Source organism: Rhinoderma darwinii, chromosome 8, assembly GCF_050947455.1.
Source record: "Rhinoderma darwinii isolate aRhiDar2 chromosome 8, aRhiDar2.hap1, whole genome shotgun sequence".
NCBI lineage: Eukaryota > Metazoa > Chordata > Amphibia > Anura > Rhinodermatidae > Rhinoderma > Rhinoderma darwinii.
Window position 1 is genome coordinate 5,637,665 of NC_134694.1, and position 13,312 is coordinate 5,650,976.

A 13,312-nucleotide genomic window follows, 5' to 3' on the forward strand; every position below is an offset into this window, starting at 1 on the left:
ATATAAACCCCTGTGTCGTCTGATTCTCCTATACGGCTTACAGCTGCTGGGTGACAACCACTAATGGCGGCCATTACAATGATCATACGTTTTGTCATTTAGCTTTACATAGATCTGGCTTATGAATTAAAGGGGTTTTCCTGTCAGGGACATTTATGATATATCCACAGGACATGTTATAAATGTCACATAGATGCGGGTCTCACCTCTGGAACCCGCAACTATCTCTAGAATGGGGCCCCCTAAACCCGGTTCTACAGCTCTGTGCGACGGCTGAAGCGTTTGATTCCCGTCAATGAAGAAGAAGACGACGACTGCATAGCTCGCTGAGCTGCGCTGTTTCCGTAACTCCCATGATAGTGAATGGCGGTTACGCTTCAGCCGCAACACAGAGCGGTAGTACGGAGTTTAGGGGCCCCGGTCTAGAGATAGGTACGGGTCTCAGAGGTGGGAACCGCATCTATCTGACATTTATGACATATCCTGTGGATATCTTGTGTCGGTCTTTACTGCACTCTTGGCATTCTATTCATACACCAGGAAGCTCAAACATAATGAAAAGGGCTATAGGTGACTTCTATATAGGGTAGTGCTGCAGCGGATGGAACTCTAGTAGAATAATGGCCACTATAACAGATCCCACATTTGTCACCCAGCTTTCCTAAACTCCTGAACAGCAAATCTGCCTAATTATACTGTGCTAAATCCTTCTCTTTAAACTGCTGTATAACTATGCTGACGGTGGGTGACATCCTCCGGGTTCGGCTGTAATGGCGCTCATGTTGATGTGTCATTCATCTTTCCCAGAAACAGAAACGCTGTTTTAATAACAGTCGGGAAGCTCAATTATCGCAGCAGGTTCTGGATGGGAGTGCCTTTTGTTTTCGTTGGCAAGCATGAACTTTAATAATGAATCTGTGCCCGCGGCCGTGTGGATGATGTGGGTCGGCGTGCACATAATGAGGGCAGTGTGCTGGGACCTGTATGTGATACTGGGACGGTGAAGCCGTGGATGGCATGGGACCAGTAAGCTGAGAACTGCCGCTATTTAATATTAATAGTCTCGCCGCCCGCAGCATTGTGTTCTCTGCCCGAGGTTAAAAGGCCGAAATACAAGCCTGGCGTAGCAGTTCTGTCTGAACAATGGGTCGTCATGGACGTGGGCAGCGGAGGGGGAACCTGCTGCGCGGCAAGAGTGATACCCAAACCCGCTGATCGTAAAGAGCGTTTACCCTTATATCTATTTCTGGGAAAGCTGGGTGACGCGCAATATGGCCGCCACTTTCCTCATTCTGCTCCCTCTATAATGTAGTGATACACGAGCAGAGGATGTTTCACTGAATTACTAGGCAGATTTACCACTCAGGAGTCTGAGAAAGCTGGATCATTGGAAGTGCCACTGGGGCTGCCACCAGGCTTTGCCACCACTACATTGCATAGGGCCGACTTCTTTACCTGTAGTGAAGCCCTCAGAGAGGGTGGCATCCATAGCTCAGTTTGCCCCTTACCCTGCCTGGGACTCTTGAGGTGCCTTAACAATTGAAGGGGCAACTGTGCGGGGTAACACTTCCCTGGTTGCTTATAAAGGATGGGAATACACGTGCTGTGGAGGAGGGCATTTTGGATTTTTGCTATGGCGCCCGCTCTCCGCCATGTACACTCCTGGCAGTTATCCCATAGAGCATCATTATGTGACCACTTCTGGGTTATTAACATTGTACCCTGTGGAAATCATAATGGCGGCCAGCGCAGTATTTATTATGGAGGCCTCGGTGCGCTGGGAGATGATCCCCATCTTCCAATGATGTTGGCGTAGTCCCAGAACAGCCGGTAAATAATTAATAGAAATGGTGGAACATCGCGCTTCCTCCCATCTCGTATATTGATCGATTGTCGCCAGTGTTATTGCTGCACGAAGCAACGCGGCGGGCGAGCGGAAAGTGCCGGATTATTACTAGTCATGTGATCCCACAATGTCACTGCCGTGTCCTTATAAAAACCTGCGGTGACATTACTCGATGGGGATTGTAGTGATGGAAAGTTTCACAAGGGTAGACTTAAATACAGCAGCTATGTGGACGGTATCACACATGAGAGGATTAGATACAGCTGCTATGTGGACAGTATCACACATGAGAGGCTTAGATACAGCTGTTATGTGGACAGTATCACACATGAGGCTTAGATACAGCAGCTATGTGGACAGTATCCCACATGAGAGGCTTAGATACAGCAGCTATGTGGACAGTATGACACGAGAGGCTTAGATGCAGCAGCTATGTGGACCGTATCACACATGAGAGGCTTGGATACAGGAGCTATGTGGACAGTATCACACATGAGAGGCTTAGATGCAGCAGCTATGTGGACAGTATCACACATGAGAGGCTTAGAAACAGCAGCTATGTAGACGGTATCACACATGAGAGGCTTAGATACAGCAGCTATGTGGACGGTACCACACATGATAGGCTTAGATGCAGCAGCTATGTGGACCGTATCACACATCACACATGAGAGGCTTAGATACAGCAGCTATGTGGACGGTATCACACATGAGAGGATTAGATACAGCTGCTATGTGGACAGTATCACACATGAGAGGCTTAGATACAGCTGCTATGTGGACAGTATCACACATGAGGCTTAGATACAGCAGCTATGTGGACAGTATCCCACATGAGAGGCTTAGATACAGCAGCTATGTGGACAGTATGACACAAGAGGCTTAGATGCAGCAGCTATGTGGACAGTATGACACAAGAGGCTTAGATGCAGCAGCTATGTGGACCGTATCACACATGAGAGGCTTAGATACAGCAGCTATGTGGACAGTATCACACATGAGAGGCTTAGATGCAGCAGCTATGTGGACAGTATCACACATGAGAGGCTTAGATACAGCAGCTATGTGGACGGTATCACACATGAGAGGCTTAGATACAGCAGCTATGTGGACGGTACCACACATGATAGGCTTAGATGCAGCAGCTATGTGGACCGTATCACACATCACACATGAGAGGCTTAGATACAGCAGCTATGTGGACGGTATCACACATGAGTTCCCAGCTGGATGTAGAGAAGCCGCAATGCTACACGGAGGGAGAGCGCAGTTGCAAAATACTGATGAATCCACTACTACACCTATCATCCATGAGGGGGTGGCTTAGTATTATAAATGCACACAGATAAGGCTTCTATAAGGTGCCAGTCACATGGTTACGTGTAGTGCGCCATGCTGGCTTACAGCCTGTTAGTCGCGCCTATACTATTAGATCAGACGGGCACCCACAGTACTGACACCCCATCCACCCCCAACATCACAAGGCACGCAGCATCCTGCAAAAATAAGCATGAGGTATTAGTCAATATTTTGTCGCAAACTCGCAACCCGCGTCATTGGCGGTTATTCAGCTTTCCCAGGAAAAGATGCAACTAAACGGCTTATTAGAATTTGTAAGAGAACTCTAGGATTTGATCCCCGCCCGCTGCTCTATAAATGACTTCCTTGGGGGGGGGGGGGGGGGTGTGACATTGTGTCCCCTCAGTGCAGGAAATGTGCCGCTCGTTAAGTCGCCCTCTAATGATGGGCACGCATTGTTTTTCCTGACCCAGCCGCGTCCGCCACCGCCATATCCTACTTGTGTCACTGGGAGCACAATGTGCCAGACCCGCTCCTCCTGTCGAAGTGGGAACATTCATGATGCATAAAACACTTTGTTTCTTGTACCTGCCAGACTCTGCAATTTAAGGGATTGCCTAGGATTAGATACACATGGCTGCGGTCTTCCAGAAACAGTGCCAATCCCGTCCATGGGTTGTGTCTGGTTTTGCAGCTCGGCGTCATTGAAGTGAATGTGGCTGCGCTGTAATACCACACACAACCTGTAGACAGGTGTGGCACTATTGTTAGAAGAAAGCCGCCATGTTAAGCTAATTCTGGACAATCCGTTTAATAATGTGAAGCAAAGCCCATTTAACAGCTCCTTGTTTATGGATTTTTTAATTGATGCAATTGCGCCCCCTAGTTCAGTTATGATAGGAAATTGCACAAATGATTCAGTCTATATGGAGCCCATCACAGTGACCAGTCCTTCTGTACTTGAATTGTTTTTTTTCCATCAATCCTTCATCCAGTAGATTCTGTGGGAATTCTTCCGTATCCATGTAGAAACCGTCAACAAGAAGGATAAATTAAGCCGGCAGTTATGAGGTGGTTAAATAGTCAGCAAAAAAAAATCTTCTTTTTTTTTTTTTTTCAATGTTTTCACTTATTTTCCATTTCATTTTTTCAGTGTGAAAAAGAAACATTTTGTTACTATACGGAAACCATCAACAAGCTACTGTTGACTGATCTGTTTTTGTTTTATTTTTATCTATTTAATACTTTTGAGTATATAATAGCGCCCTGCTGTATATAGGCTGCCGGTCTGATCGGCTCACTACGTTATACACCCTGCAGCCGGGATCAAACCATTATCCAGTGTACATAGGAGGAACTTCATATGATCAGACTATTAGGATGTTCATATTCCAAAGAATATCCGCTATGGACGTGATTATGAGAAGAGCTTTCCTGGGTATTCACACAAACCATAAACAGTATGAAAATTAAGTCCTAGTATGACCTGTCAGAAGCAGCTAGCCTACTTGCTGACGGTCTCCAGGTAACAGCAGATTTATGTTATTTACTGCCTAGGGTAAAATTGGAACAAGAGCAACAAAAAAGCAGTAAAGATGACAAGCATTAACGTCTTGCTAAGCTTGTACGTATACACAGAAGCCAATCTGAACAAGCAGAGCTGCAGTGTAAAGTATGGGTGAGGAACAAAGCAGCAGCCTGAACTTTTGATGAATCGCTGAATTATACCGTGTGACGTTCGGAGTATTACATGTGCCCTCTAAATCACAAGCCCATTGTTAAGCAGCACGGTTACATCGCTGCATTGCGCACTTTCCGATCCTGTTGGTTGTCGCCCTTGTTCAACCGAGAGTCTGTAATATTAAGTGTGTGGAGTCTGTATTTTGTCCCATCATGCACCACTCTTATTCACATCTTTTTCTGGGAAAGCTTGGTGATAAGCAATATGACTGTCACCCAGCTTTCCCTGGCTCCTGACCTGCTAGGTGCCCAGGCATGCATGTCGCCAGCTGAGTTTACCTTAAAGGGATAGTACACCTTACCTGTCCTAAAGTCGTTTGAGTGGTGATATGATTGTCACGTCCTTTCTGACCCCTCTGGTTTCCTGCTGCAGGTGTCTCATGGCATCGGCTCTAAGAGCATGGTGGTGAAGATCTATAAGAATGAGATGGACGAGGAGGGAATCGTCCGAGAAATCTCCCTGCTTCAGAAACTGTCTCATCCCAACATTGTCAGGTGAGCAAGTTCTTGAGACGCAGGGAGCGATTTTATGTAAATAAAGCTTTATCATTCTATATGAGGTTCTGCAGCTTTCTTATAGACTTTGCGTTCCAAATGCCTCACTGTTTTTTAAGATCTTGGCTTGCTGTCAATGAATGGGACAGTCCTTGTCCACTTCCAGTGGCTGAAAACCCGTACAATACTTCTCACAGCTGAGGGTTTGCCACAATTGTGTGCAGTCTAGACAATTTTCAGAGTCTCTCTTCTCAGGCCAATATCGAGGAGTCCTGAGTCAGGGCACCTAATAATACAACCCCTGTACATATCAGTAAACAACCCTTTAAAATCTAGGCTGGATCTGGCAATGTTCAGATTGTATGTTCTCAGCGCCATCTAGTGGCACATAGTGGTAACACCAGGCTTACACCTTTTATTTACATACCTGTCTATTGATATCTATAGCTATATAAAACTCAAACACCTTTTGTCTATGGGCCCCCAAGTGCCAGTAAATCATTGTTTTGAGGACCCAAAGCGTCAGTCTGCAATTCTCTGAGGACTGCAAGTGTCAGTATGTCGTTGTCCTTGGTTCTGAGCAATTTAACATTTTTAAACCTTGTTACTTAAAGGAATTTAAGGAATTGTCCACCTAGGACAATCCTCTTTCTCTTGACAGCTCAACCTATCCTGAGCTGTTGGTGGTTGGAGACGGCAGCCACTGAAGTCAGTAGACAAACATATAATATATGAATCACTCCAGTCTGGGAGCTGCTCTTGCTAGTAGAGAGGTTGCCCTGACGGACCATCCCCTACAGACAACCCCCTTAAACATATTCCTATTGGCTGGGGCTACCTGGTGACTGGTATAGTGTCAGCCCCAAAGCATTGCGGCACCATCACGATCCTAAATGTGCTGCAAGGAATCACCCTGTGCCCGCCTAGAGCCCTTCACATAGGCAAATGACGCTAATTAGCCCCAGCCGTAGTCGTATATAAGCAGGGGGAGACTCATGTAACTTTTTGTAATGATTATCTTGTTCCTTCTTAGGTATCTTGGGATTTGTGTGAAAGATGAGAAGCTGTATCCAATTCTGGAGGTAAATTCCTGTCATGTATATCTGAAGAAGAGGTTGTCACAGCCCCGCCCCTTTATCTTTGCTAACAAAAAACAATCTTGCCTTCATTCTTATGTATAATCTTAAGGGCATGCGCACCCAAAATATTCCATAAACATAGAGAATTGGGGACATGGTTTTTCCTTGTTGGAGATGCCCTTTAAATTTGACGATCCTCTGCAGAATTTCAGGCTGTATACAGGTGATGCCCCTTGTACCATTATATCAGGGGTCCCGTATATTGGCCGCCTGCCGTGTTCAGCTTCCTTCTGTCTAGATGACCCTTTGTTACATGTAATCCTCCGGAGGGATTCTGGGACGGATCGTACGTTGTTTTATCACATCTTGGTTTCCTTGTAACATAAACCGTTCTAGTTCGCACATCCTGTCCCCGTGGTTAACACTTCCAAATGTGCAGGTGATGCCTGATTTATGTGACGGTCGCACTGACCTTCTGAGAATACTTTTTCTTTACTGATCTACAGTGAAATCGTGTATTATACTCTTGTCACATCCAAAGCTGCATTCTTAATTCTGCTAGTTTTGCGTCTCGCTGCTGCCACCTCCTGTTTCATTGTAAGTTCTGAGTATGATCTACGGTGGTGCATTATAGAGCTTTTGGTGTATTGCATTGTGGGAGATGTGGTTTCTTCTGGATGTAAACACTATGAATATCCGGCTTATCTTAATTTGAACACAAAATAAAATAATAAAAGCCGGAATCTAAGCGCTTGCTTTAAGTGAATGGCTACTGGTCTCGTTTGTGCTTGTTTGTATATATGATGGATGTAATTGTCAACCAGATCAAGCAAAAAGAATAATACATCTCCCACAATGCAAGGCACCAAATTGTCAGTGTCGTGTGTGTCTGTCCATGTGGTGCAGATGGATTCCAGGAGAGTTGAAAATGCAGCTTTGGTTGTGACTGGAGTGGGTTCTAGTAGAGTAGTATATCCGACCAATCATGATAGATTTCCTTAGATTTGGCTCCACTTTTAGCTCCACCCCATACAAGCACTACAGAGATGTAAGCTCCACCCCTCCACCTATGTGATATTGTCTTCCCCCCAGTATGTGGATGGCGGCTGCCTGGAGGAGTTATTGGCTTGTAAAGACATCCATCTCAATTGGAAAGAAAAGGTTGACCTGTCATGTGACATCAGTCGGGGCATGGTCTATCTGCACTCGAAAAATATCTATCATCGTGACCTGAACTCTAAGGTAACATTTCTACATGTATATCCCTTAAAGGGACACTAACAATAAAGTCTGTAATGTCTAATTAGGGCTTATGAACTTACTAGAGGGAGGGGCGGGGGGGGGGATGCATTGTAAGAAAAAGGATGTCCTACATTTCTACAGATTTTAAGTGACGTGTAATCTGTACAGGCTGTGTGTCAGTATTCACTGTTTTAGAATTCTATGCACATTCTCGCTGTCCGCTTTGCTTTATTGGGCCTCTCTATCTTCGCTTCTCACGTAATTTACAGAACTGTCTCATAAGAGTGACCCCAAAGGGACGAGAAGCAGTTGTGACAGACTTTGGTCTGGCCCGGGAGGTGGTAGAGCTACCACTGAAGAACGGAGAAAGGAAACTGTCTCTTGTGGGATCTGCCTTTTGGATGGCCCCTGAAATGTTACGTGGGGAACCATACGACCGCAAGGTTTGTTACTTATTAAAGATTAGATCATTAGGCCCTGTTCACACTGAGTTTTTTTTACAGGCGGAAACATCTGCCTCAAAATTCCTTCTGCCACCGCGTTTTTCGGCTGCGGCTATTGAGTGACGTGGGCAAAAAATGCTGCAAAAACCGCTTTCTCTGACTCCCATTGATGTCCACGGGAGGACAGAGACGTAAACGGCTGAAGAAAGGGCATGTTTTTTCGTTCCTGCAAGCATTTTTTTCCGCTTCTGGGGAAAAAACACCTCCACCTCCCATTGAAATCAATTGGAGGCGTATTTTGACCATTTTTGGCGCAGTTTCCATGTCAAAAATAGCGCCAAAAAACTCAGTTTAAAAAGAGAAGGGGCTGGAGGGTGCCATGGACAAAAATATAACTACTACAATACTTCCTCCTATATACAAGAATATAACTACTATAATACTGCTCCTATATACAAGACTATAACTACTATAATACTGCTCCTATATACAAGAATATAACTACTATAATACTGCCCCTATATACAAGAATATAACTACTATAATACTGCCCTCTATATACAAGAATATAACTACTATAATACTGTCCCTATATACAAGAATATAACTACTATAATACTGCCTCCTATATACAAGAATATAACTACTATAATACTGCCCCTATATACAAGAATATATCTACTATAATACTGCCCCTATATACAAGAATATAACTACTATAATACTGCCCTCTATATACAAGAATATAACTACTATAATACTGCCCCTCTATATAAGAATATATCTACTATAATACTGCTCATATATACAAGAATATAACTACTATAATACTGCTCATATATACAAGAATATAACTACTATAATACGGCTCCTATATACAAGAATATAACTACTATAATACTGCCCCTATATACAAGAATATAACTACTATAATACTGCCCCCTATATACAAGAATATAACTAGTATAATACTGCTCCTATATACAAGAATATAACTACTATAATACTGCTCCTATATATAAGAATATAACTACTATAATACTGCCTCCTATATGCAGGAATATAACTACTATAATACTGCCCTCTATATACAAGAATATAACTACTATAATACTGCCTCCTATATACAAGAATATAACTACTATAATACTGCCTCCCTATATACAAGACTATAACTACTATAATACTGCCCCCTATATACAAGAATATAACTACTATAATACTGCCCCTCTATATAAGAATATATCTACTATAATACTGCCCCTATATACAAGAATATAACTACTGTAATACTGCCCCTATATACAAGAATATAACTACTATAATACTGCTCCTATATACAAGAATATAACTAATATAATACTGCTCCTATATACAAGAATATAACTAATATAATACTGCTCCTATATACAAGAATATAACTACTATAATACTGCTCCTATATACAAGAATATAACTACTATAATACTGCCCCTATATAGAAGAATATAACTACTATAATACTGCCCCCTATATACAAGAATATAACTACTATAATACTGCCCCCTATATACAAGAATATAACTACTATAATACTGCTCCTATATACAAGAATATAACTACTATAATACTGCCCCCTATATACAAGAATATAACTACTATAATACTGCTCCTATATACAAGAATATAACTACTATAATACTGCTCCTATATACAAGAATATAACTACTATAATACTGCCCTCTATATACAAGAATATATCTACTATAATACTGCCTCCTATATACAAGAATATAACTACTATAATACTGCCTCCCTATATACAAGACTATAACTACTATAATACTGCCCCCTATATACAAGAATATAACTACTATAATACTGCCTCCCTATATACAAGAATATAACTATTATAATACTGCCCCCTATATACAAGAATATAACTACTATAATACTGCCCCCTATATACAAGAATATAACTACTATAATACTGCCCCCTATATACAAGAATATAACTACTATAATACTGCCTCCTATATACAAGAATATAACTACTATAATACTGCCCCTATATACAAGAATATAACTAGTATAATACTGCTCCTATATACAAGAATATAACTACTATAATACTGCCCCTATATACAAGAATATAACTACTATAATACTGCCCCCTATATACAAGAATATAACTACTATAATACTGCTCATATATACAAGAATATAACTACTATAATACGGCTCCTATATACAAGAATATAACTACTATAATACTGCTCCTATATATAAGAATATAACTACTATAATACTGCCTCCTATATGCAGGAATATAACTACTATAATACTGCCCTCTATATACAAGAATATAACTACTATAATACTGCCTCCTATATACAAGAATATAACTACTATAATACTGCCTCCCTATATACAAGAATATAACTACTATAATACTGCCCCCTATATACAAGACTATAACTACTATAATACTGCCCCCTATATACAAGAATATAACTACTATAATACTGCCTCCCTATATACAAGAATATAACTACTATAATACTGCCCCCTATATACAAGAATATAACTACTATAATACTGCCCCTATATACAAGAATATAACTACTATAATACTGCCTCCTATATACAAGAATATAACTACTATAATACTGCCCCTATATACAAGAATATAACTACTATAATACTGCCCCTATATACAAGAATATAACTACTATAATACTGCCCCTATATACAAGAATATAACTACTATAATACTGCCTCCTATATACAAGAATATAACACTGCCCCCTATATACAAGAATATAACACTGCCCCCTATAGACATGAATGGATCTGGTCTGATATATTCTTATCTTTCAGGTTGATGTTTTCTCGTTTGGCATTGTTCTTTGTGAAATACTCGGTCGGATTCCTGCTGACCCAGAAATTCTGCCCAGAACACGGGTATGTGTGTGATATTCTTCTGAGTAGAGGACACAAATGATAAATTCCTCCATCACCAGAGCCTGTATATAAGTGCATCGTATGATGATACAGTATCAGTGAACCACACAGTACTACATTCCCCATCATATACTGTTCCTGACATTCCTTATATGATCCTCTCGTTATAACCGTCTTTTTATTGCTCCTCCATCTTTAGGACTTTGGTTTGGATGTAGTGGCATTTCAAGCTTTGGTGAGGGATTGTCCTTCTCAGGTCCTGGATATTGCTGCGAGCTGCTGCCGGGTAGGTGTCTCTCCACATCTTTCTCTATTGCAGGTTCTGTACCCCACATATGGTTTATTTTATCCCGATCCCCCTGATTGGGCTGGGGGCAGTTGTACCACAAGTTTTGTCTAAGATGCGGATTTAAAGGGCACCTATCATGTACCAAAGAGGTAGCCCCCCTGCTGATGCTATGGTGCCTATTAAGAGGAGGACCAGCTTAGAGGTTGTCCTAATACCCCAGTCAAAAAATGAAGGGGGGGGTCATACTTTAAAGGAACACTCTGGAGATAATTGATGCACTTTATTATATGTAGCGCAGGTCCTGAGTGGTCGGAGTATGACACGGATTCTCTGTGGTGTTCTTTGAATCCCTTTGTCATGCTCCTCCCCTTTAAGTCCTACACTGGATGTAACCGTGTATCCGTACTGCCTGGAGTAATGATAGCATTACCATCCCCCACTCTTTATCAGCTCCTTTTTCTTTGGCGTTAGCGGCAGGTCTTAATTGACATGTTAAGCTCCGCCCAACTGTTGCTATGTTTTACATATATGGGGGCGGTACTCTGAACCAATCCCAAGTTCCATGGAAAGAGGCGTCGAGGCGGCTGCAGCAAGGTGACTACCTAATCCCAGAAAATCAAATTCTGCAACTTTCTAATATACTTTGATCTTCAAACCAATGAGCAATCGAAACATGGTTTGCGGTCAGTGAATGTGATCATTCACTGTTTACATCCAAAGGCTGACAACCCATATTGATCATGTCCTGCTGATACTGATACTGGTGCAGGTCTCATGACAGCAGTCTGACCTGATACACTGCAACGAGCCCTGCACCTGTGTCCGTACAGTGGCTGTGGTTTATAATACTTACACATCCTCTTTTCTTTCCCAGCTTGAAGCATTTAAGCGACCGTCATTCTGCGAGATTCTGGATGAACTGGAGGAGGTGGCGGAGACCCTGGAATCCCCGACAGACCTGCAGGACTCCTTCTGAGGACCTCACGTGTCACTTGAGCTGTAAATAATTGTACAGTCGGACTTCAGGTCAATATAAATAATACAGATACAAATGTATTTATTGAAGAAAAAAAAAGACTTTGAAGATTCTTGGACGCACGGTTACGTGACCTGACAATGGCGCTCGTCAGGCTCCTGCTCGGAATGTTTGATTCATCACCAGGAATGGGGGGGGGGGGTTGTTTTCACATTAAAAATGTTAATAAAAATGATGTGTCTTGTTATAATAACTTAGCATGGATTCAGAATGTGACGTCTCACAGGTTTTCACGCCACCCCCATCCTAAGATTTGGGGGGGACCCTTCTTGGCACGCCTTGTACGAGAGGAGGGCAGAACGGTTCCCCCTGTTCGTGATTTTCACAATGCCGGTGGAAAGGATGTGACTGTGTTGGGGTCACTTCTGTGACATGTCCCCCCTTCCATCAGTGCCTTAACCCTATCATGTCCGCTCCATAAGCAGAACATATTGTGGGAGGCATTTGAGGTACAGTTTATATCGGCTTCTGGCTTGTGACTGGCGGCCGTCGTATTACAGTTGTGCCATGTCCTGTACCCCCTCCTATTGAATATCCTAGCACCCCTTCCGGACAGGAAACCATAATCAAGTTATTTAACCCCTCCCTCCCTGCTTCTCTGTGTTTATAGTTTCTTTTTTTCTTCCAGCTCGGATTTCATCTTCTATCTAAAACATAACCGATTAAAGCAGGTTTATGATATCAATGCGACCTCTTTATTGTACCAGGTGTCCTGATTTCTATTTCTTTGGAGGTGTAATAACAAGATCTACCACTAGGTGGAGTGGTGCAGCTAGCACTTGCACTAGGTGGTATTCCCCCCCCCCCTCCCCCCTTCCCCCTTTAATCATAACATGAAAGGGGTTTTCTGAATTTATCATTGCAGAATAAAAAGCATTGTAACTTTGTGCTTCAGTTCCT

The 13,312-nt window shown here is 42.4% G+C and overlaps 1 protein-coding gene across 6 annotated transcripts in view; it reads left to right on the forward strand.

Moving 5' to 3' along the window:
• Nucleotides 1-13,097, forward strand: part of LOC142658562 (dual specificity testis-specific protein kinase 2-like) — a 77,193-nt gene extending 64,096 nt beyond the window's left edge. For all 6 annotated transcript variants that reach the window (XM_075834127.1, XM_075834130.1, XM_075834131.1 and 3 more), the window contains 7 exons: nt 5,259-5,380; nt 6,414-6,462; nt 7,552-7,701; nt 7,971-8,144; nt 11,004-11,087; nt 11,287-11,373; nt 12,251-13,097. In XM_075834127.1, coding sequence (XP_075690242.1) covers nt 5,259-5,380; nt 6,414-6,462; nt 7,552-7,701; nt 7,971-8,144; nt 11,004-11,087; nt 11,287-11,373; nt 12,251-12,352 — 768 coding nt within the window. In that variant the 3' untranslated portion in view covers nt 12,353-13,097. The remainder of the gene's footprint in view (nt 1-5,258; nt 5,381-6,413; nt 6,463-7,551; nt 7,702-7,970; nt 8,145-11,003; nt 11,088-11,286; nt 11,374-12,250) is intronic.
• Nucleotides 13,098-13,312: the final 215 nt, after the last annotated feature.